This window comes from Microcebus murinus, chromosome 2, assembly GCF_040939455.1.
Source record: "Microcebus murinus isolate Inina chromosome 2, M.murinus_Inina_mat1.0, whole genome shotgun sequence".
Lineage (NCBI taxonomy): Eukaryota > Metazoa > Chordata > Mammalia > Primates > Cheirogaleidae > Microcebus > Microcebus murinus.
Window position 1 is genome coordinate 74,944,053 of NC_134105.1, and position 24,964 is coordinate 74,969,016.

A 24,964-nucleotide genomic window follows, 5' to 3' on the forward strand; every position below is an offset into this window, starting at 1 on the left:
GGAACTTTTGGTGGGAAGAGCTGTGGTGACCTTTGGTGGTCATTGAGAAATAGGAGGGGCTGGTGGACATCTGGGTTTGGTTTTTCTCAGCGGGGCCTGGTAGTTTATCCTTGGTGGGTCTGGTCTCATGAGCCTTTTCTTTTGATCTAGAGAAGGGCCCTGCCACCAGCCTTACATTCGGCCTTTTGGTTATGATGGGCGCCACTCTTTCTGACTACTTCCTGCTAGGAGGGGGCGTAGTTAGGTGCTATAGGCTGGGGTTGGCTGGTGGAGGGGTAGTTGGTGGTGGGGAGTACGGATGAAGTAGTTGGTTTACTGTCACTCGTAACAGCTCTGTAGGCGGTGCTGGGGGAACTGTAAAAAACAGGGAGCAAAGAGAAAGGTTAGGCAGATGATGACAGTGGGTCCTATTAGTGGTAATAGGTAGGTAGCCAAAGGGGATTGTATCCAGCTGAAGGGGCATACATTCTGGCGGCAGCGGTTGTGTACGTCTTTACTCAGGTTGATGAGTTTGTCTATGTTCTGTTCTGTAAGGCCCGACTCGTTGACATAGTAGTATTCTTCACGAAGGAAAAGGCAGGTTCCTTCTTTTTCAGCCGTCAGCTGATCTAATGCTCTTTGATTTTGGAGAGTTACCTGAGCCAATGACGTTAGTTGTCTTTGTAGTGAGGCCAGCAGCGAGGAAGAAGTGATTTCCAGGGTGATTTGTAGGTGATCTGCAAAATCTTAGGCAGGAACGACACTGTGGCCAAGGTCACCTCCTGTGAGCCCTGAGGGTGCAATGGAAGAGGCCAGGCCGAGACCCACCATGACAGGTAGAAAGATGGCTTGTCTCGGCTGGGGCCCTAGGAGAAGCCATCTGAATTCAGAGTCACCATATAGAGTTAATTGAGGGACCATCATGACAGGGAAACAAGGACCCGGGGTAGATGTATTCATGCAGCAAGTGAGTGTTCTGTTGGATCAGAAGAATTGTCCCAGAGCAGAGGAAGTGGTTTTGGTCACAGTATGGTTGGTAAGGCAGTGTCCATGAAGTTGTAGGTTGGGGTCAGTGTGGGAGGTGAAAAAGCACACGCGATCTGTATAGGGTTGGCCTATAGGCTCAGGTTCCTAAAGGGGAATGCGAGTGAGCGGAGTGGAGCATGAGGGAGCCGATGAGGGAGTCGTTTGGGGTTTAGAATAGTTTAGAGGGACAGCAGCTAGCAGGGGTCACTGAAGGGAGGCATAGAGGAAACAGTGGGAGATATTAAGGACTAGAGCTGAGAAGTTTAGGAAGGCGAGGGTAGAAAAGACATGTAGATCCTGTCCTAGGGAAAGCTTTAGTGCTTCCCTGGTGAAAGAGGCTGCTGCGCCCAGTGCCCGAGGGCAAGGTGGCCAGCTGCGAACCTTGGTATCTAGTTGTTTGGGTAAATAAGCCACTGGAGTACAGGTGGGTGGGTTCCAGGAGGCTAAAGTCTGGGCAAGGAGACTGAGGGCCAGGCCCTGGCGCTCATCTGTGTAGAGGTAAAAGGATTTTTTAGGATGAAGGGGTCTTAGAGGTGGTGTCTGGAGTAGAGTGTCATGAAGTTTTAGAAACGTGCGGCAGACAGCTTGGGAGTTTAGTAAAAGGCCAGCAGAGGCATCACGGGCTGCCTCATAGAGGGGTTTAGCAAGGAGAGAAAAGTTGGGGATCCAGTGTCAGAAGAAACCAACGAACCCGAGGAAGGTGAATTTGTTTAGTGGTCGTGGGTATTTGGAGATCATGAAGAGCCCGTTGATGGTCAACAATGAGATCCAGGGATGTGGGGGTGAGGAATCTGAAGAGAAGGATAGAAGGAGAAGGGCGGATGTTCCTGAGGAAAAGTGGAGTATGGTGCCTAATTTGGCTAATAAGTCCCTTCCTAAAAGTGGAACGGGACAGGAGGGCATGATAAGGAAGGAGTGTGTGATAGGACGGTCGTCTATAAGACATTTCAGAGGACTGGTGGTGGGGGGCTGAGAGGGATTGCCATCAATACCCATGACCGACACCTGGGAAGGATAAGTAGGGCCTGAAAAAGAAGGCAGGACAGAGTATGTAGCCCCTCTGTCAACCAGAAAGGACACGGTCTTACCCGCTACCTTGATTGTTACCCTGGACTCGGCAAGGGTGATGGGGGTCGCAGAGCCGGGGCTTCGTCAGTCTTCTGCAGCCAAGCCCAAAATCGTCAACGGCAGGTCTAGGGGTGGAAGGACTGACCCTCTGGACATTTGTCCCAAGGGGCAATCATTCTTCTAGTGTCTCTCTTGACCATAGGCTGGACAAAGTTTAGTGGGCTGACGTGGCTGTGGGCACTGATTGGCCCTTTCTTACCACACTTGAAGCAGGTGCCCAGCAGAGTGCAGCTGGTTGCTTTAGACGAGGTCAATGGCTTTTCAGGCCCCACCTGCTGTAGGGCTGCAACCAAGGCTTGGGCTTGTAGGTGTGCCTTTTGGTGGACACGGGCTTCCCTTTGGGCTTCTGCCTGTTTATCTCTGGAATTAAAGATTTTAAATGCCATGTTTACCAGGTCTCAGATAGGGGTCTGAGGGCCTTTTTCTGCCTTTTTAAGTTTGCGTCTAATGTCGGAGGAGGACTGGGTGGTGAGTTGCAAGGACGGTGCCCCTGCTGGGGAAGTAGGGTCTAAGGGGGTATATGGGATGAGAGCATCCATAAGGTGGCTGAGGAAGGCCGCGGGGTTTTCATCTGTCTTCTGAGTGATTTCTCTAAGCTTTATCATAATTAACGGCCCGATAGGCAGCGGCCTGGAGGCCAGCAAGAATGCATTGCAGCAGCAATCTCGGTGGGTTCTACTATCTCGGCTGGCGGGGGTATCTAGCTAGTATTCCCACCCTGGCTCATTGCGTGGGACAGCCTCGGCCCCCCACCCGCATGGTGGTCCGTTAGATGGACTTGGTTGGCATGTACCTGAGCTGCTGTCCAGACACGTTTCTTTTCGTCAGTAGTAAGAGTAGAAGCCAGAATAACAAAAATGTCATGCCAGGTCAAATCATATGCTTGTGTAAGACAGCAGAATTCTTTGGTGTAGGCCGTGGGGTCATTAGAGAAAGAGCCTAAATGCTTTTCAATCTGAGAGAGATGAGAAAGGGAGAAGGGAACATATACACGTACGGCCCCTTCAGCACTGGCTACTTCTCGCAGGAGACAGAGGAGAGTTTGGTCTGAGGGTCCCACATGGGATTGAGTGTGGTGACTGACAGGGGACGTTGGCAGAGAGCCAGTGTGAGCAGTAGCAGAGGACGGTGGGGCACTAGGAGGAGGAGGACTCAGATATGGTGTAGGCTGACCAGGGGGAGAAGTGAGGGAGTCAGGCAGGTCAGAAAAGGTGGAAGAGGTTTCTAATGGATCCTTCAGCTGAGAGGTGGAAGAGGCCAAGGATGGAGGAGGACTCCTCGCAAGGAGGATAGGAGGGGTCACAGGTCTGACAGAAGGAAGGACAAGAGTGCAGGTAGAAGAAAGCCTGGACATAAGGGATCTCCCCCCATTTGCCATTTCGGTGATAAAAGTTATTGAGATCTTGTAAGATGTTGAAATCGAAAATCCCATTTTTAGGCCACTGTGACCTGTTGTCTAATTTGTACATCAGCCAGCCAGTATTACAATAGAAAATGAGTCACTTGGGCTGAATATCAGGCTTGAGGCCCAGGGCTGTAAGACTGGCTAAGAGACAGCCTACAGGTGTGCTAGATTTGATTTTGAAGGGTTGACTGCCCATGGTGTCCTAGTCCAATGAGGAAAGGATGAGATTGGGGAGCCGGCATACCAGGTCACCGATCAGGCCTTGGAGAGAAGGCTCTGAGCCTTGGAAAGGACTGACTTAGAGGATCAGGTGTCCCTGAGCCACTCAGGGCCTTATGGATGGAAGGACTGACTAAGGGGCTCTGGCATCCCCGAGACACTCAGGTCCATGGATGGAAGGACTGACTGAGGAGGTCAGGCATCCCTGAGACACTCAGGTCCTTATGGTGGAGGATCTCTGACTTGGGCCCAAGGTTTTATGAAAGAGACCCTGGAATGGACACATTGGGCTGGGACCACAAGGGCAGACGGATTTACCCAGGCCAATAAGTCGACAGGAGTCCCGTGGTGGTCTCGGTACGAGGTCAGGAAGACATGAGAAGGGACGGCACGACCACAGCCCTGAGGCAGGCCAGAGCGGCCAATACTCCCCTCCCAGGTTTCAGCACCAAATGTAAAGTTTTCCAACGGAAAAAGACAGAAAGAAAGAGTGGGGCCAAACAACGTGGCTTTATTATGTGCTCCCAGTCAACGTTCTTGGGTCACAAGAGAGGGAGGGCCCCAGAAGTCACATCCATTTGGGGGGAGGTGTAGAGGGGGTGTGGCCTTTTATACTGTTTGGGGTGGGCCAGGAACTTTTGGTGGGAAGAGCCGGGGTGACCTTTGGTGGTCATTGAGAAATAGGAGGGGCTGGCAGCATTTGCGGAATCCAGGAGCCAAAACTTTCTTATCTGGGTGGACATCTGGGTATGGTTTTTCTCAGCGGGGCCTGGCAGTTTGTCCTTGGTGGGTCTGGTCTCATGAGCCTTTTCTTTTTGATCTAGGGAGGGGAGGGGGGCCCACCACCAGCCTTACACGTCTAAGAGTCTGATTTTCTATGTAGTTCATTTATTTAACAAAAATATATTAAGCACCTACTATAATATGTACCAATTTGTCTACAGGAATCAGAATTAACCAGATTACAAGCCAAAATTTCTGGACATGAAAGGGCAGAAGACATCAAGTGTCTACCAGCCTCATTTACACCTCCAACAGAAATTATGCCTGATATTCAAGATCCAAAGTTTGCTCAACATTCTTACACATCTTTTTTCAAGTGTAGAAAACTACGTCGCTCTATTAGTGCCAGTGACCTTAGTTTCAAAACTCGTTATGATGAAGATCTTTCTGAAGAATTACTGCAGGACTTAAAGAAAATGCAATTAGAACAGCCTTCAGCATTAGAAGAAAGCAATAAGGATCTGACTTATATGCAGTCAGACTCATTTAAACCTCTCAAATATAACCTAGAAGATGATAGTTCTGAAAATAATGACTTTAGTACTCTTAGTGGAATGCTAAGATACATAAATAAAGAAGTAAAACTGTTGAAAAAGTCTTCTCTGCAAACAGGTGCTGGTTTAACTCAGGTATGTGTTTCATACATTATAAGTTGTAATACTTTGTCTCCAAAGAATATTGTTTTATTATTTGGTGGGAAATTTATATATTTAAATGAATCATGCCATGTCATGAAAATCCTGTTTGTATGTGTTTATCTTAGGTCAATAATAGCCATATAATGTAAGTATTATAAAGGAATAGAAAAAAATGTACTCTTCTTTAATGGTAGACACCTGTTAATTGGGAAAACCAAAAATCTTTTTTAAAAAGGACCTAAAATTCACAGAAAAATAACTTAAAAGTTTCTAAGAAAAAAATTAATATTTGAAAAAGGAAGATTTTAAATTTTACACATTAAGTATAACTAATACTAAAAAATATATACTTCTGTAGATAATATGTGAGAAAATAGGGGGAGAGGGAGATAGAGCAGGAAGTAGAATGAAAAGTAGGAAGAAGAAATATGCACTAAGAGGAATCAAGAGAAAGTAGATTCTAATGTGAATGTTTACATAACTTCGTCATAATTTATTGTTCACTTGTGCTTTGTGTATCAGAATAAGTTATTGTTGGATATCATTGACCTTTGGAAAGTTGATTTGCTGATTAGCCATTATTTAAAAGCATGAATAAGGCCAACTTCCCTCATCCTTATAACTTTTTACCCTAAAATATTTCCTTATATTCATCTTCCCTTCTTCCTTTTCTCTTCAAGATAAAGATGTATCCCTGTTCTTATTTAGGGACAATCCCTTGAACATGTACTTTCAAGTCTTCAATACTGTTGCCTATTTTGCTACTGTGCTTCCTCATTTAACCCACATCTTTTGCCTTCTTTATTATCTTCTTTCCTGGCATCTTAAATTCATATTCTATTCATGTCCATTGTTGCTACCTCTTTACTACCCTTCCTACTCTGTAACTTACTATATTGGGCTCTTGAATATTAAATGCACTGAACTGTTTCCTTGAAAGGCACAAAAAAAATCTTCTTATAAACAAATTTAGTAGCCTCTTTTCTTCAGCTTTTGTAGATTTCTATTTTATTTTGTTTGAGACAGGGTCTTACTTTGTTGCCTGGGCTAGAATGCAGTGGCATTATCGTATCTCACTGCAGCCTCCAACTCCTGGGCTCAAGTGATCCTCCTGCCTCAGCCTCCCAAGTAGCTGGGACTATAGTTGCACACCAACATGCCCAGCTAATTTTTTTATTTTTTGTAGCTATGAGGTCTCACTATTGCTCAAGCTGGTCTCTAACTCTTGGGCTCCTCCCATCTCAGCCTCCCAAAGTGCTAGAATTCCAGGTGTGAGCCACCATGAGCCACCATGCCCAGCCTTAAAAAGTTTTGTAAAATGTATCTAAGACAAAGAAAAATTGTTGAGTCAGCTTTTCTTCATAACACTTACTTTTGCCTGGCATTGGAGTATATATCTATTTACTTGTTTATGAGTTATCTCCCCCACTAAAATGTGAGCTCCATGTAGACAGGGTATTGGTCATTTCATTTCTATATTTCTAGTGCCTGATATGTAGTAGATGCTGAATAAGTATTTATTGAACAAATTAAATGGCTGAATAAGTGATATATAATAAATACAACTGTAGTTTTAAACACAACTGTAGATTTTATCAGGCTTTCCTGGCCAAAATTTCACTTTTAGCATATTTTTTTAGCATTCAAGAAATTAAAGATCTAATAAAGGTAACTGAGATATTACACTCAGGAGAGTGTAATATCTCACAATGTGTTTGAAGAAGAAAGATGAGATCAATTGTGCCAAATGTTACTAAATAGAGGATTGACAATTGACTATCATATTTGGTAATGTTGAAGCTATTGATGACCTTCATAAGAATGAGTAATAATGGGAATGAAAGCCTGATATAGAGTAGGTTTAGCAAAGAATAGGAAGACAGGAAATAGAAACACCAAGAATTAGATAACTATTGATAAAGAGTAAAGCAGAGAAATGAGGGATATGTGATGTCAAGGGGGCATTTTTTATTTTGTTTTTAGGATCAGAGATTTAAAAAAAACAGCTGTTGTGTGTTGATAGGAATGATTGAGTAGACAAGGAAACTGATAATTCAGGACAGAGAGTAGGAAAAGTAAAATTCTTAAGGGAAGCTTAGATAGGATCCAGGAGAGAAGTAGAGAATTTGGTCTCAAAGAAAAGACAGGGCAGGTCATCTACTGTAAGAAGGAAGGCAGAATATGTGGGTTGAAAATTTGTTGTTAGGAGAAGAATTTCTTTATTGATTGCTTTTATTTTCTTATTGAAATAAAAGTCAGGGTTATTAGCTAAGACTGGGTAAGGTATGAGAGGTTTAAGAACAGGGAAGGCATATGAAATATGAATAGTTATCTTAGTGGGAAAGCATAAGTAGATTAACAAAGTCTAGTAGAATTGCCAGTTATATACGTTTGTCACGTGGAACAACCCTGCAAAATATAAGACATCTGGCATCGTTTGTCCCTGCCCATTGTGTGCCAGAATCAGGATGTCCCTTTCTCCTCTATCATAGTGACAACCCAAAAGTCCCCTCACAAATTTCTAGAATATTCCCTAAATGACAGTACTGCTCCATTTAAGAACCTCTGCTCCGTTCCAATGACCTTTGCAGTCAAAGGTGTGCAAGAGTCTATTTTTGTTAAAAATAGAACCTAATTTATACAGGATAAATTTGATAAATACAGTGACAGAATGCAATGGATCATAACAATACATAGCCCTTACTATATGTCAGGCACTATTCTAAATGCTTTACATAAATTAATTCATTTAATCCTTATAACAACCTTGTGATATTACCTGTGAAAGGTACTATTATTAACCTAATAGTGCCAAATAATAGTACCTTATAGTTCTTTTATTATAGTGAGCACTGTTTTTATCTTCCTTATATAGATTAAGGAAGTCCCTGCCCTTACCCACTATGCTATATTATTTGCATAATTATATTTGTATTTTCTTTAGTACTAATTATGCAATTTGATCTTGCAATTGCTTAGTCAGTTAGCAATTAAGAGGATTGGACTTAAAAGTTAACTACACAACTAAGAATGATTTCTTACTCTATAGGTCATTGGAATATATAGATGCATTTGAATATTCCAAGTGATTTCACCTATTCAATTATCATGGAAATTCAGTACCAAATTAAAATATCCAAAATACTGTAGCCAGTTGTTAAACTTAAAATAACTGTATTCTTAGCCGGGCGCGGTGGCTCACGCCTGTAATCCTAGCACTCTGGGAGGCTGAGGCGGGCGGATTGCTCGAGGTCAGGAGTTCGAAACCAGCCTGAGCAAGAGCAAGACCCCATCTCTACTATAAATAGAAAGAAATTAATTGGCCAACTAATATATATAGAAAATTAGCCGGGCATGGTGGTGCATGCCTGTAGTCCCAGCTACTCGGGAGGCTGAGGCAGAAGGATTGCTTGAGCCCAGGAGTTTGAGGTTGCTGTGAGCTAGGCTGACGCCACGGCACTCACTCTAGCCTGGTCAACAAGCGAGACTCTGTCTCAAAAAAAAAAAAAATAACTGTATTCTTAAAATCGAGTCAAAGTTACATTCTATACTCATAGTTTTGTTTATTGCCAGTGATATTCTGCTGAGTTTTAAATGTATTCACCACTTACTGTTATAGTAGTTATAACTTTAAGCTCACATGAAATTCCTGTAGCTCATGAGCCTCAATTACATTATCTGTGTTGGCTTAATTTTGTCTTGGATAGAGGGGACTGGCTCTTTGGATTGCTTAGAACTCTGTTCAGTGCTCTGTTTTTGTCATTTCTAGCAACCGTGTTTGACAAATGCTCATCTATGAATTTTCTTCAATTCTCTAATAGCCACTGCTTACATATTACACCCCAATCTTAAGGGAATGGTTACTGAAAACATCTCTGCTTTTTCTGAAGGACCTCTGTTTTTTTCTTATCTAATATCACTGTTGCCTTTTTTTAATAGAAGGTAAGAAAATTCAGAGCTAAGACTGCTACTGTTGAATGAAACTTTGACTTGCTGTGATTTTTACTATTTAACTGCTTCATGGTCATTTATATGTACATCACATTAATAAATGTATACCACTTTGTAATATTTGGTATAAAAGATACTTTAGCACATTAACCACCACGTGAGTTGTATTTAACTCATGCTAGTTTTGAGCCCAGGGTTTCATGAAGCATATGTAACTCACCCATCTCTTTACCTTGGGAGAACTATTTTTCAAGTTGCATAGAACTCATGCACAGAAAACAATAAAAAAATAATGAATTTTTCATTAAATTAGAAAAGATCGTTTTGTTTTCAAAGTTTTTATTCTATTTTTGTAATAAAACACTGTGGCCCCAAGGAAAACAAATTTTTTTCTAGTGTGGCAGTCAATGTGTTAAAATTGGGATGTAGAGCCTCAATATACAGGCTAGTTCTGGTACTCAGCTTATTTCACCCATCACTTAAGTATGATGTCGTATCGGTCTCTAATTTAAAAGAAGGATTTTTGAACTCTTTTAAGCCAAAGAAACTGTTTTTTAAATGAAATGTTATGAAGAAACTCAATATGTCATAAAGTAATTTGTCTGATTAGGGGTGAGATGTGTCTGACATTTACCCAGTTATTTACTTGTCTCTTTTCATGGTTGCTCATGCAAAAGCTCCAGAGCAGCCCTGGATTGACCATTAATGAACATAAGCAAGAGTTTAGGATACCAAGGGAAGCAGCAGCACCACAGAGTTTTATGCCCTAGCTATCATGCTCTTAAGTGTTTCACTGCCACATTTAACTTTAGTAGAATTTTTTATAATTGTCTTTATCTGCCATGTTCAGATTTAATCTGCACTGTTAATCATTTTCTGTGGTATAGTCAGTGACTGAAGTTTAAAAGTTTGATTTGAAGGTGTCCTCAAATATTATATTTGTTTCTGATGCATGGTGTGAGTTTCACTTCTGTCAAGAGTAAAACCAGACCAGGTGCAGTGGCTCACACCTGGTCAGCCACCGCTCACCTGTGCTATAATCCTAGCACTCTAGGAGACTGAGGCAGGAGGATCACTTTAGCCTAGGAGTTTGAGGCTGCAGTGAGCTATGATGACATCACTATACTCTAGCCAGGGTGATGAAGTGAGACTCTGTCTCAATAAAAAAAAAGTAAAACCAGGTGGCTGTGTCTGAATACCATTTAACTCATCAGCCAATTTGTCTAAAGGACTCTTAAGCAATGGACAAGATAACATTTTCAAATTCATAGCCCAAGTAAGGACAAAGGCATGACAAGAAGATTTGACCCTTTTTTGAGGGGGCAGGGGGAGAATATGACCTTTATTGAGCCCATCCACCAGAGTGGAAATAATGTCTGTACAAAACCAAATGTTTGTTACAATAAATTCTGCATCACAATTAAAATCCAAACAGTTTTTTAAAAACAGTCAACTCAATCAAAACCCCCAACTTCAGAATCAATAGCTTCTTTGAAGCCACAGTAACACTCACATATGGTTAAGACTTGAATGCAGACATTTGGTTCATTGGGAAGCTAATTAAACTTCTAACTTGCTTAAATAGAATTACAAAGGGACAAAATTGTGTTTTTCACAGGAATACAGTCCACTGGAATCACCAACACTGGACAGCTATTGGAGTATTTAGAGTCCTGAGATAATAAATAATCCAGGCATCCTGACCCATAGTTTTTAAAAATCTCCTGGGCCTTTTCCTCTATTTTTCTACTTCTCTGTGTTGTATTGCTTTTTTTTTTTTTTTTTTTTTTTGAGACAGTCTCACTGTGTTGCCCTTGCTAGAGTGCCGTGGCATCAGCCTAGCTCACAGCAACCTCAAACTCCTGGGCTTAGGCGATCCTCCTGCCTCAGCCTCCCAAGTAGCTGGGACTACAGGCATGCGCCACCATGCCCGGCTAATTTTTTTATGTATTTTTAGTTGGCCAGTTAATTTCTATTTTTAGTAGAGATGGCGTCTGGCTATTGCTCAGGCTGGTTTGCTCAGGCTGGTTTCGAACTCCTGACCTTGAGCAATCCACCAGCCTCTGCCTCCCAGAGCCACCACAGCCAGCCTGTGCTGCTTTTATATGCAAACATTTCTCTTTTGTCTTTTCTGCCATTTTTTCTTCTTTTCACTCCCTTTTTCATTGATTTTCATGTAGCCATTCATCCTTGTTTATTCTGCCTTCACTCAAACCATAATATAACACTGATATCTAAATATCTTATTTTTAGGTTCCCTGTTTTGAATTTAAAACCACTTTAGTTTAACCTCACACTTACACCCACCTCCCCAAACCAGAATTATTTGCTTTTATATCCATGTGGTCCATTATTGACTTTTTCTGATTCACATTTTCAGTTGACTAAATATTTTCCCATTCTTGCTTTAAGTTATTCTCCTGATTATTATAATGGATTTTTGATGCTAAATCAGTATAAGAATATTACAAGTATTAATCTATTATTTTGCATTATTCCAGGGAGAAAATTTGTAATTAAAAGAAGATATCGATATAATGAAAAAATGGAATTTTTGGTACTGTGCTGTATTTCCTTACTATATATAGCTAATGCTTCATAGAAGCTGTTATTATATTGCTTTTGAATAAATTTTATGTTTCAATATTTTTTTTAAAAGCCCTTCTAAAAATTTTATTTTTAGAGAAAGTTAATTCATTTTATTTATTATATTTTGGTTTAAAGTTGCTACTTTGTTTTTTATGTAAAAATCATTGTTAAAATGCATAATAAGTACACTGAATAATTTAAATTGCCAGACTATCATTTATTTGCTTATTTTTCTAATGGTACTTAGTTTTTAAAATTAGTAATAGGAATTTATAAGTCATTCTGCCATAGGTTTATAATTGTGGTAATAATGGCTGAATTTTGTTGAGTGTTTACTATTTATCAGGGACTATTCTAGACAATTGATATTTATTAAACTCATTTAGTCTTCATAACAGCCCCATGAAGTAGATGCTATTATCATTCCTGTTTTACAGGTAGAATTCTATTTAACACAAGGATAAAAGTTATATGTTCTAAAGTAACTAATTTGTTGTAAGTATAAAAAGATGGACTTTGGTTTAGTGACTCCATTTATACATGGTAGCTCTATGGTAAGAACAGAAATAACATAGCACAATCAAGATGACTGATTTAAGCCTTCAAATTTGAAAATCTCTCAAGAGTTCAGATTTGATGTCTTTATACCAAATATTGAATTTGTGAAATATAAATATATTCTTAGAAAGTAATATGTAGTTAATCTTTTCTGACAGTTAAACATTAAAGCCATTAATATGTGGATAGTACTATTTCAACAATACTAACTCAGAATTTGTAGTTATTTGTCAGAAGTATAATAAAGTTTGTATTTTTGCTATTTTCTAGTGACTTAACCTTAAGAGTTAAGTTACTGATTGAGTCTTCCCAGCCAGCAGCCTTATTTCCCTTGTCCTTTGTCTTTCTACCACATGCCTTGTCACTTCTTATTCATAGAGAACTGAGCAGTAATGAGTAGAGTCACTATATACATTTCATATCTTTATAAATTTATAGTTTCCAATCTGAGTTGGACTCTTAACAATTCTTAGCAAACTTTAACCTCTTCCTTTTAGCTTCCTTTTCCTTCCTCATTGCAAGTACCGTGTTTCCCTGAAAATAAGACCTACCCATAAAATAAGCCCTAGCAGGATTTCTAAGCATTTTCACAATATAAGCCCTACCCCCGCAAATAAAACCTAATGATGGGCGTGGCTACGCGGCATATCTGCACAACCTGTGCATTTTGTTGCGGTAAAGAAGATGAGCAGCCCTTCTCATCTGCCCCATCGTGACAGCTACTATCCCAGAGGTGACCAGAAAAATGCAGGCAGACCTACCAACAAGGTCGGCTCCCCCTGTCAGGTCCCGGCCATCCTGTGCATGCTGCAATCTGAGGCTTTGAGGGGAAAATAACACATCCCCTGAAAATAAGCACTAGGGTATCTTCTTGAGGAAAAATAAATATAAGACCTGTCTTATTTTCAGGGAAACACGGTATATTAATCATTTATTATTCTTTTTAACCACTGTCTTTGCTCCATCTCCCACACTCAAGAAATAGCCATATACTTCATAGGAGATCTTCAGATACACTCTCCCTCAATATCTTTCTCTTTCTAGACTTACCTCTAGCAGCGTACATTCGTATTTTTTCTTCCTTCATATCTCAAAAGGCGCATTTCTCTCCAATTCTCCCACTTCTTTCTTATATCTTACACCTCATCCCTTTGATTCTTTCTGTTTCCTGCTCCCCCCACCTTGAAAAAAAAAAAAGAAAAAAAAATCTTTATACTACGTACCCATTAAGAAAATGCTGTTTCCTTATATTGCATATACTTATTATTTTGTTTAATCTTTTCCTGATTCCACTTGATTGACATAGTTGCATCTATTGTTTATCATGATGTTTTTATAGAAGAGACACAGGTTAAATAATTTTCTTGTGGTCATATAGCTTTATAAATATAGCAGCTGAGATTTGAACTAAGTTATATTGCTTGTATTTTTAGTTGTTGACCTAAGTATATTGGCTAAGTTGAACTAAGCATATTGCCTGTATTTTTAGTTGTTGGCCAGACAGTTCGTTGGATATCCTATAGATATTTTTTAAAAAGAAAACTTTAAATTTATCCAAAACTGAATTTGTTATTTTTCCTTACCATTTCCTTTACCTGCTTTCCTATCTCTATTTTTGATTAATTGGTTTGCTTATTTTGTGTCTTAAGACAGGTGTTAGAGTTAGCAAAGACTGTAATATAACTACTGTAGCCATTTGAGGATTTAAAGGAAAAGATAGACATAATGAGGGAACAGATGGGGAGGAATCTTAGCAGACAGATAGAAACAGTTATAAAACAACCAAATGTAAATTCTAGAAACAAAAAGTACGATATCTGAAATTTTAAAACTCCCAGTATGTGTTTCTGGATAAAGAGGCATAATTAAAAAAAGAAAGAAAGGAAGGGAGGGAGGGAGAAAAAAGAAAGCAGGGAAGGGAAACAGAAAGGGGACGAAGTAGAAAAGGGAAACGGAAAGGGACAGGGGAAAGAAAAGGAAAGAGAAAAGGAAAGGAAATTTCCAGTATGGGCTTAACAGCAGATTGGAGATGACGGAACAGTCAGTTGACTTGAAGGCAGATTAATAGAAAATATCCAATCTGAAAAACAAATAAAAAAATGATTTAATAAATATGAAAAGAGCATCCAAGACCTGTGGGAAAATATTAAGAGGAGAAGAAAGAGAAAATGAGGCAAGAAAAAAGTGGTTAGAGTTATGGCTGAAATTATCCTAATTTGGTGAAAAATGACAACCTGTAGATTTTCTAAGGTCAGCAAACCCTAAATAGGATAAACACAAAATCCTGCTTAGGTATATAGTAGTGAAAATCCTGAAAACCAAAGATAGAATATCTTAAAAACAGACAGAGAAAAAGCCTTATATAAGGGAACGATGATCCAAAAGAAGGCAGAATTCCAATTAGATAGTAAGACACACTTAAAATGTAAAGACAGCAATAGATTGATAGTAAAAAGATTGGAAAAAAGATATATCAGGCAAACCATAAGCATAAGAAAATTTCAGGGCCAAGTAATGTCTGACAAGGTAGACATCAAAAAAAGAAGTATTGCCAGAGATAAAGAAGGATGTTTCATAATGGTAAAAGGATCCAGACAATAAGAAGACATACTCCTCAAGGTATATATACCAAATAACAGACTTCAGACACATGAAGTAAAAACTAATAGAACTAAACAGAAAAATAGAAAAATCCACAATCATAGTGGGAGAATTTAACTTCCATTATTAAGTAATTGAAAAAATAAGAGACAAAAAAAGTCAGTAAAGATATAGAAGATTTGAACACCAACAACCAACTTGATTTAATTGACATTTAAAGATTACTGTACCCAACAACCACAGAATATACATTCTTTTCAAGAATGTTGATAGACCATATACTGGGTTACAGTTTAGGTCACAATGAATTTCAAAAGACTGAAGTTATCTTGCAATATGTTCTCTGACCACAATGTAATTTAAGTACGAGTTAATAACATATCTATAAAATCTTCAAATATTAAGCAACCTGCCACATAACTCATTAGTCAAAGAATATATAAAAAGGGAATTTAAAAGTTATTTTAATTGATTGGTAATAAAGATACAAAAGTTAAATTTGTGAGATGCAGCTAAAGCAGTAGAGGGAAATTTGTGGCTTTAAATGCTTATATTAGTAAAGAAAAAAGATTTAAAATAAGTGGTCCTAGTTTCTACCTTAAGCTAAAAATAAAGAGCAAATTAAATCTATAGTAAATATAAACAAGGGAGAAAAATGAAAGTAAGAACAGAAATCAGTAATACAGAAAACAATAAAGAAAATTAACACAGCTAAAAGTTGGTTCAATGAAAATATTAATAAAATTGATAAACCTCTAGCAAGCTGAGAAAGAGAATACAAATTACCAATATTTATAATGAAACAGAGGTATGATTATAAATCCTACAGACATTTAAAAGTATGATTAGGGAATGTTAAGAACACCTTTATGCAGTTAAATTTGACAACTTAGATGAAATGGAACACTTCTTGAACAACACAACTTGCCAGAACTAACACAGATGAACTAAAAAATCTAAATATCCTTTTATCTGTGAAAGAAATTGTATTTGCTGTTAAAAACATTCCCATAAAGAATACTTTAGGCCCAGATAGTTTTACCAGTAAAGGCTAGCAAACACTCAAGGAAGAAATAATATCAATTTTACAGAAACAGAAAATAAGGGAGGAAGGAAAACTTCACAACTCATTTTATGGGGCCAACATAACCATGATATGAAAACCTAACAAGAACATCATGTGAAAAGAAGGTATTCCCTTGTGTAAACATAGATCAGAGGTTAACATACTAAATTCCTCAGGCAAAAGTGGCCTGGCCCTGATTTGAAAATTGTTCATATATTGTCTATGGCTGTTTTTGTACTATAGCAACAAAATTGAATAGTTGTGACAAAGACTGTTTGGACACAAAGCCTAAAATATTTACTATTTGGCCTTTTACAAAAAAAATTGTCAACACCTGACATGGACACAGAAATTCCTGACAAAATATTATGAAGTCAAATCCAGAGATTTATCAAAAGAGTGTTACCAAGTGGGTCTTATCCCAATAAGTTGAAGTTGGCTAAATATTTAAAAATAAATTAATGTAACTCACAGAATAAACAAAATAAAGAGGAAAAACTTATAGTCATCTCAATGAATGCAGAAAAAGCTTTTGACAAAATTCAACTCCCATTTTTGATAAAAACTCAACAGATTAGAAATACAAGGACCATCTTCAACCTGATAAATCACACTTATGAGAAATCTATAGCTAACATACTAAATGCTTAAAAATTTAATGCTTTCTCCCCAGAGATCAGGAACAAGGCAAAGATGTCTGCTTTTCATGACTTCTCTTCAGTATTTTACTGGTGTTACTATACCATACAATTTGGAAAGAAAAAACAAAAGACCAGTAGATTATAAAGGAAGACATAAATATTTATTCACAGATGACATGATTACATATATAGAAAATCCTAAGGAATTTTCAAACTATTACAACTAATAAGTGAGCAAGCGAGCTCACAGGATATAGGTCAATGTGTAAATATTTCTAGCAACAATTAGAAAATAAAAATAAATATTTAGCAGCATCAAAAAACATAAAGTACTTAGGAATAAATTTAATGGAAAACATGAAGGCCTGTACACTAAAAACTATAAAACATTGCCAAAACAAAAGCTTAAATAGATATATACCATGTTTATGAATGGGAAGATTCAATATTGTTAAGATGTCATATCTCTCCCAAATTAATCTATAGATTCAATGCAAACCCAAACAGAATCCCAATAATATTTTTTTAAAGAAATCAATAATTCAATTCTAAAATTTAATTGGAAATGTCAAGGATCTAGAATAGACAAAATATCCCACTGAAGACTTTTTATTAAAAAAAAGGACAAAAATAAATAAAAATTAAAAAAATTAAAAATAAAAATAAATAAAATAGAATAGACAAAATAATCTTGAAAAATAACAAACTTGCTCTACGGCCATACCACCCTGAACGTGCCCGATCTCATCTGATCTTGGAAGCTAAGCAGGGTCGGGCCTGGTCAGTACTTGGATAGGAAAAATAACAAACTTGGAGGACTTATACTACCTGAGAATTATAAAGTTACAATATCAACAGAACCAAAAGGAGAGTCCATAAATATATCAATAGAAGAGAGTAGATTATGTAGTTACATTTTGTATATAATTAATATATATTTACATATATAAGTATATATTATATATATTTATTTATCTGGTTTTCAGCAAGGCACCAAAGTAATTCAATGTTGAAAGGAAAGTCTTTTTTTTTTTTGAGACAGAGCCTCACTCTCTTGCCCAGACTAAAGTGCCATGGTGTCAGCCTAGCTCACAGCAACCTCAAACTCCTCCTGGTCTCAAGCAATCCTCCTGCCTCAGCCTCCCGAGTAGCTGGGATTACAGGCATGCACCACTATGCCTGGTTAATTTTTTCTATATATTTTTAGTTGGCCAACTAATTTCTTTCTATTTTTAGTAGAGACGAGATCTCACTCTTGCTCAGGCTGGTTTTGAACTCCTGACCTTGAGCAGTCCACCTGTCTCAGTCTCCCAGAGTTCTAGGATTATAGGTGTGAGCCACTGTGCCCAGCCCGGAAGGAAAGTCTTTAACAAATAATGATGGTACAGTTGGAGAAAAGAACGTCAATCCCTGCTTCATATTATATAGTCATGCACCACATAGTGACATTTCGGTCAATGACAGACCACATATACAACAGTGGTCCCATATGACTATAATATATTTTTACTGTACCTTTTCTATGTTTAGAAATACTTAGATACACAAATAATTACCATTGTCTTAAATTTGCCTACAGTATTTAATACAGTACCATGCTGTAAAGGTTTCTACCCTGGAAGCAATAGGCTATACCATGTAGCCTGTGTATTGTAGGTACCATCTAGATTTGTGTAAGTACACTCTATGCTATTAACACAACAAAATCACCTAAGGACACATTTCTCAGAATGTATCCCTGTTGTTAAATGGCACATGACTATATATAAAAATTAGGTCAGGATGGATCATAAAAGCTAAAACTATAAAGCTTGTAGAAGAAAAATAGGAGAATAACTTCATGACCCTGGGGTAGGTGGAGATTTTTTACAACCCAAAAATCACTAACTATAAAAGAAAAAGTTAATAAACTGGACTTGATCAAAATTCAAAACTTGTGTTCATCAAAACTCACCATTAAGAAAATGAAAAGGCAAACTACTGAGTGAGACTTATAAAAATATCTAAGATTCATAAAGAGTTCACTATAAATATAATAAAAAGACATCCTAATTTTAAAATAGGTAAAGACTTGAACAGACACTTCACAGAAGAATATGTATAAATGGTCATGTGCACATTTAAAAATGTTAAACATTTTCAGTCATCAGGAAAATAAAAATTAAAACCACAAAGAAATACCTACTAGAATAGCTGGTATTAAAAAGACTAACAACACCAAATGATAGTGAGCATCTGGAAACACTTTGTAAAATTGTTTGATAGTTCCTTTTAATATTATACAACTACTATATGATCTAGCAATGCAACTCCTAGATATTTAGCCAGGAGAAATGAAAATACATGTCTACCAAAAGACTTGCACATTAATGTTCATAGTACCTTTTTCAATTTTAGCCAAAACCTGGAAACAACTCAGATGTCCATCAGTAAAAGAATAAATAAACTACTTAATATACATACAACTAAATACTGGGGGGAAAAATAACTACTGTTTTACACAGTAAAATGGATAAATCTCAAAAACATACTGAAGGAAAAAAATTACACGTAAAAGTAATTACTACATGAATTTCAAGAATAGACAAAAACAGTCAATGATAATAGAAACTAAAACAGTGATTGCCTCTAGAGGGTAGAGAATTGAATGGAAAGAGGTAGGAGAAAACTTTCTGGAGTGAAAGAAATGTTCTATATCTTGATTAGGTTGTTAGATACACAGGTGTATACATTTGTCAAAACACATTGAATAGCTGAATTTCACTATATATATATATATATATATATATATATATATATATATAAAAATAAAGCCAGGCATTGTGGTATATGCCTATAGTCCCAGCTACTTGGGAGGCTGAGGCAGGAGGATTGCTTGAGCCCAGGAGTTTGAGGTTGCTGTGAGCTAGGCTAACGCCATGGCACTATAGCCCGGGCAACAGAGTGAGACTCTGTCCCAAAACAAAACAAACAAAAAAGAGATTTCTGGTTTTTTTAGTTATAAGGGAAAACTACTGAATTCATTAATTGTCCTTTTTTATTCTCCCCTATATTTAAGCGTTTGTATATATTGCTAGAGAAAAGCATACAACCATGCTGTGGTGGAAACTACAATTTTTCACCAAAATCACTTCTTCCATTTTTTTTTATAATAACAGAGTTTTAATTGGGCCCATGGCCATATAATACATTTCTCAGCCTCCCTAGTGACTAAGTTCTTGCCAACAGAACAAGAACAGAAATGATGTGTGCCATTGTAGGCCTGGTCATCAAAATTTTATATACATGCTCTTCCAAGGTCTGTTTCTTTCCAAGAGCTGGAATTGCCTGTAACCCAACTTCAACCATGTAGATGAGGAAAACACCATAGGGAATGGCAGAAAAACAAAATAAAAATAACCTGAGTGCCTTAGTGACCTAGAGCATTCTCCTTGGACTATTACATGAGTGAAAATAAACTTCTGTCTTTTTTAAGCTGCTTAATTTTGAGGAACTGTCTAGCCAGGTGTGGCGGCTTGTGCCTGTAATCCCAGCTACTTGGGAGGCTGAGGGGGAAGGATTATTTTAGCCCAGGAGTTCGAGACCAGCCTGGGCAACGTAGCAAGATCCTACCTCTAAAATTTTTTTTTAATTAGCTGGGCATTGTTGTTTATACCTATAGTCCCAGCTACTTGGGAAGCTGAGGAAGGAAGATCGCTTGAGCCCAGGAGTTTGAGGTTACAGTGAGCTATGATTGTACCACTGCACTTCAGCCTAGGTGACAGAGCAATACCCCATTTCTTAAAAAAAACAAGAATTGTTTAAAGTAGAAAATAGTAGTGTGTTGTGGGGTTTATAATCTATGTGGAAGTAGAATGTGTGATAATAATATAGCATAAGGACTATGAGGAAAGAAATGGAAGTATACTGTTTTGAGGTTCTTATAAGTGAAATGATATAATGTCACCTTAAGGTAGACTGTGATAAGTTTAATGATGTATATTATAAGCCCTAAAGCAACTACTAAAATAAAACAACAAAGAGATTAACAAATATGCCCACGAAGGAAATAAAATGGAACCATAAAAAGTAATTATTCCAAAAGAAGGCAGAAAAAGGGGGAAAAAGGAACAAAATATAACTGGAACAAATACAAAACAAATAGCAAATGGTAAGCTAAAGGCAGACAAATCAATAATCACATTAAATGTCAATGACATAAACATCTCAATTAAAAGAGATCATCAGATTGGATCAAGAAATAATACTCAGCTATATGCAGCCTACCAGGAACAAAAAACACCGCCTATAAGAACTTAAGTGCAGGACAAGACACAAATATATTAAAAATGGAAAAATATAGGATCATGCTAATGCTAATCAAGGTAAATCTAGGGTGACTATATTAATACCAACATCGTTTTCAGAACAAAGAATAAATATCAAGGGTCATTTCTTAATGGTCAAGGGTCAATCGATCCAGAAGACATCAATCCTAAGTGTTTATGTACCTAATAATAGATCTTCAAAATATATGATTCAAAAGCTAATAGAACAGGAAGGACAAGTAAACAAATCCAGAATTGAAGTTATATTTTTCAATACCCCTCTCTCAGTAATGGGTAGAACAAGTAACCTGAAAAACAATAAGAACATAGAATACATGAACACAACATAAACCAACTTGACCTGACATTTATAGAACACTCAACAACAGCAGAATATATTTTTGAACTACACAGGGGACATTTACCAAGATAGACCAAGACTATAAAACAGGCCTCCAAGCTAAGAGGGTCTAAGACATACCAGGTATGTTCTCTGAACACAATTGACTGAAAAATTTAAGTTGAGTAAATTTTCCATTCAATTAGTGTCAAAACTGTTGCTCCTAGATCAGCTATAGACAAGAGCAGAGCTTTTGATGAAAATGTTAAACAAGTGGGATCAGAAGCATTTCTTCAAAGAATTGTAACAGGAAATGAAACGTAGCTTTACCAGTACTATTCTGAAGATAAATGCTCCTGCTCATTCATCTCATCAAACAAGGGCAATTTTGCAAGAGTTTCGAAGGGAAATCATTAGGTATCCACCTCACAGTCTTGATTTGGCTTCTTCTGGCTTCTTTTTGTTTCTTAATCTTAAAAAATGTTTAAAGGGTACCCATTTTTCTTCAGTTAATAATGTAAAAAAGACTGCATTGACATGGTTAAATTCCCTGGACTCTCAGTTCTTTAAGGATGGACTAAATGGCTGATATTATCACCTATAAATATGTCTTAAGAAATAAAATTTATATTTTTTATTTTTATCCTTTAATTCTATTTTTACACAAAAATTGAAGTTCCCTCGTATTAGAAAAGGTCTCAAATCAGTGACTTAAGCTTCTACATTAAGAAAGTAGAAAACAAATAATAAATTGTTTCTCAAAGGAAGCAGAAAAAAGGAAATGTTAAAGATCGATCATATTGAATATTGGCCAGGTAAGGTGGCTCATGCCTGTAATCCTAGCATTTTGGGAGGCCAAGGTGGGAGGATTGCTTAGCCCTGGAGTTCAGGACCTCCTGAGCAAGATCAAGACCCTGTCTCTACAAAAATTAGCCAGGCATGGTGGCATGTGTATATAGTCTGAGCACTCAGGAGGCTAAGCCAAAAGGATCTTGAGCCCAGGAGTTTGAGGTTGCAGTGAGCCATGATGACACCACTCCACTCTAGCCCAGGTGACAGAGGGAGACCCTGTCTTTAAAAAAAAAAGAAAAAAATCATATTGGATATTAATGATATAGAAAACAAAAACAATAGAGAAATCAATGAATCCAGAAATGGGTTTTTTGAATTGATTAATAAAATGTATAAATTTTTAGCCTGACTGATAAAAAAGAAGTTACAGATTACCAGTATAAGGAGTATGACAGTTGACATAACTAGAGATTATGCAGTTATTAAAAGGATATTAAGAAAATGTTATGAACAGTGTTATGCCAATAAATTTGGCAACTTCATATGCACAAATTCCTTGAAAAGATACAAACTACCAAAGCTTCCTTAAGAAATAGATAATATGAATAGTCCTAAATCTATTAAATAAACTGAAGTTTGAAAGCTATCCACAAAGAAAATTCCAAGTTCTGATACTTTCTTTTTTCTTCCCTTATGGATTATGCTAACTTTATTCTACAAGCAATTGGGACTTTTTAAAAGGGTGTCTTTTTTTACTGGTTTTTCAAGTAACCTTTATTTTTTAAAAGTTAATATGTGCATTATAGGAAATTGGAAAGCACAAGAAACAAAGAACAAAGGCATCCACAATCACGAGCATCTCACGCCTTAACGTGCTCTTCTAGGTCCTGTGTGTATATATACACAACATCCAGTTTTTCATGACTGAGATCATATAGCATGTATCATGCTTTTTCACACATCATGAATATAATTCAAAATCCCTCCAGCCGGAGCAACATAGCAAGACCCTGTCTCTACAAAATATAGAAAATTAGCTGGGCATGGTGTACATGCCAGTAGTCCCAGCTACTCAGGAGGCTTAGGAGGATCACTTGAGCCCAAGATTTGAGATTACAGTGAGCTGTGATGATGCCACTGCACTCTAGCCTGGGTAACAGAGGAAGACCTTGTCTCAAAAAAAAGAAAAAAATCCCAAAGCTATATGTGTATTTTTTTTTTTTAATATGTGTATTTTGATAACCAAGAATATATGATGCCAACTCAATCTATTAGAAAAAAACATTATCTTGCCTTTCTAGGGGATAAAAATTTCATAGAAAACAAAAATGACAACAGGCCTCTCTAGATAAAAGTATTGGCAGAGTTAAAATACTGCATTCCCTTAATGCTTAATTTAAAATAAGACTTGAAACAACAGAGTACCACTAGTATAATGTTTCTCAGAGAATTCATTATCAGATCTATACTATTAAAATATTAGCAAGAAGGTATGTTTCCATTAAATGACTGAATTGTATTCCTATAATATAGCCAAAAGAGATGCATATACATCAATAGCTATTATCAAAATGTACAAATACATCTGCCTATGTCTCTCCCTTTATACTTTCTTCTTCCCCTATTCTTGCCAACCTACTGAACAAGTCCTGATACACACTGTTTAGGAGTGGTTTAACAATTTCATGTCCAAGATGCCTCTTTTCCATCAATTATAACAAAAATATATTTGCACATTGGCTAATTCCCTTTTTATCATATGTTGTCACCTCAGGACATCTATAAGGCTTAGTTGTTGCAACAAAAATAATGAATTTTGTCCACAACAAACACAGATACTTTACCAAAAATGCATATGTAGACCTATGTTTATAATCTAAAACCATCTTTTAGATGTGGAGATACTAGCAAAGAGCCCTTCTTATCACACTTTTTCTCCCTCTTCCACCATTCCAGTGACTAAGTACAAGAGTATGTCTAGCTCCAAGAGGTGGGTTAACAAAGGTGACTCCCAGAAGACAGTTCTTCCTAAAAACTAACAAAAGGACATTTATGAAGGGATAATTTTATTCCTTATTTTTAACATACTTTAGGCATTAGGACTTGTTTTCCTTTAATACCCAGCAATGTTAACTAAAATGCACATATAGAACAATGGTTAGGCAATTTGAACTAATTTGACTCATGGGCATTGAACCCTTCTCTTTGTGTACTTCTCCTATCCCTGCCAATCACCACCCAGTGAATTGTTAGCATACTCTCCTAGACATTGAGTTTAACAATTCCATTACCAAAATGCAAGCATTCTCATGATAGGTTCTGACACTTTCACTGGTGAATTCTAACAAATGCTTAAGGAAGAAATACCAATTCTATACAAACTCTTCCAGAAAATTGAACAGAGTCTCACTTTGTTGCCCAGGCTAGAGTACTGTGCCGTCAGCCTAGCTCACAGCAACCTCAAAATCCTGGGCTCAAGCAATCCTTCTGCCTCAGCCTCCCGAGTAGCTGGGACTACAGGCACGCACCACAATGCCCAGCTAATTTCTTCTATATAATTTTAGCTGTCCAATTAACTTCTTTTCTATTTTTGGTAGAGTTGGGGTCTCACTCTTGCTCAGGCTGGTTTCGAACTCCTTGAGCTCAAAGAATCCACCCGCCTTGGCCTCCCAGACTGCTAGGATTATAGGCGTGAGCCACTGTGCCTGGCCAGAGGGAAAATCTTACCAACACCTTGTAGAATTGATAGCAAAGCCAGACAAGGTCATTACAAGAAAAGAAAACTATTCTTCATAATATAGATGCAAAAATTCTTTATTTTTTATTTATTTATTTTTGGGGATGAGGATCTCACTGTGTCACCCAGGTTGGAGTGCAGTGGTGCGGCCATAGCTCATGCAGCCTCAAACTCCTTGGCTCCGGTGATCCTCCCACCTTGGTC

The 24,964-nt window shown here is 37.5% G+C and overlaps 1 protein-coding gene across 8 annotated transcripts in view; it reads left to right on the forward strand.

The window, feature by feature from the left end:
* CCDC18 (coiled-coil domain containing 18) overlaps positions 1–24,964 on the forward strand; it is a 171,610-nt gene that overhangs the window by 113,700 nt on the left and 32,946 nt on the right. For 6 of the 8 annotated variants that reach the window (XM_020283117.2, XM_075999857.1, XM_075999858.1 and 3 more), the window contains one exon: positions 4,702–5,169. In XM_020283117.2, coding sequence (XP_020138706.2) covers positions 4,702–5,169 — 468 coding nt within the window. Of the gene's footprint in view, positions 1–4,701; positions 5,170–11,630; positions 11,788–24,964 lie in introns of those variants that run through there. The other 2 variants (XM_075999855.1, XM_012790943.3) reach the window with 2 other exon arrangements.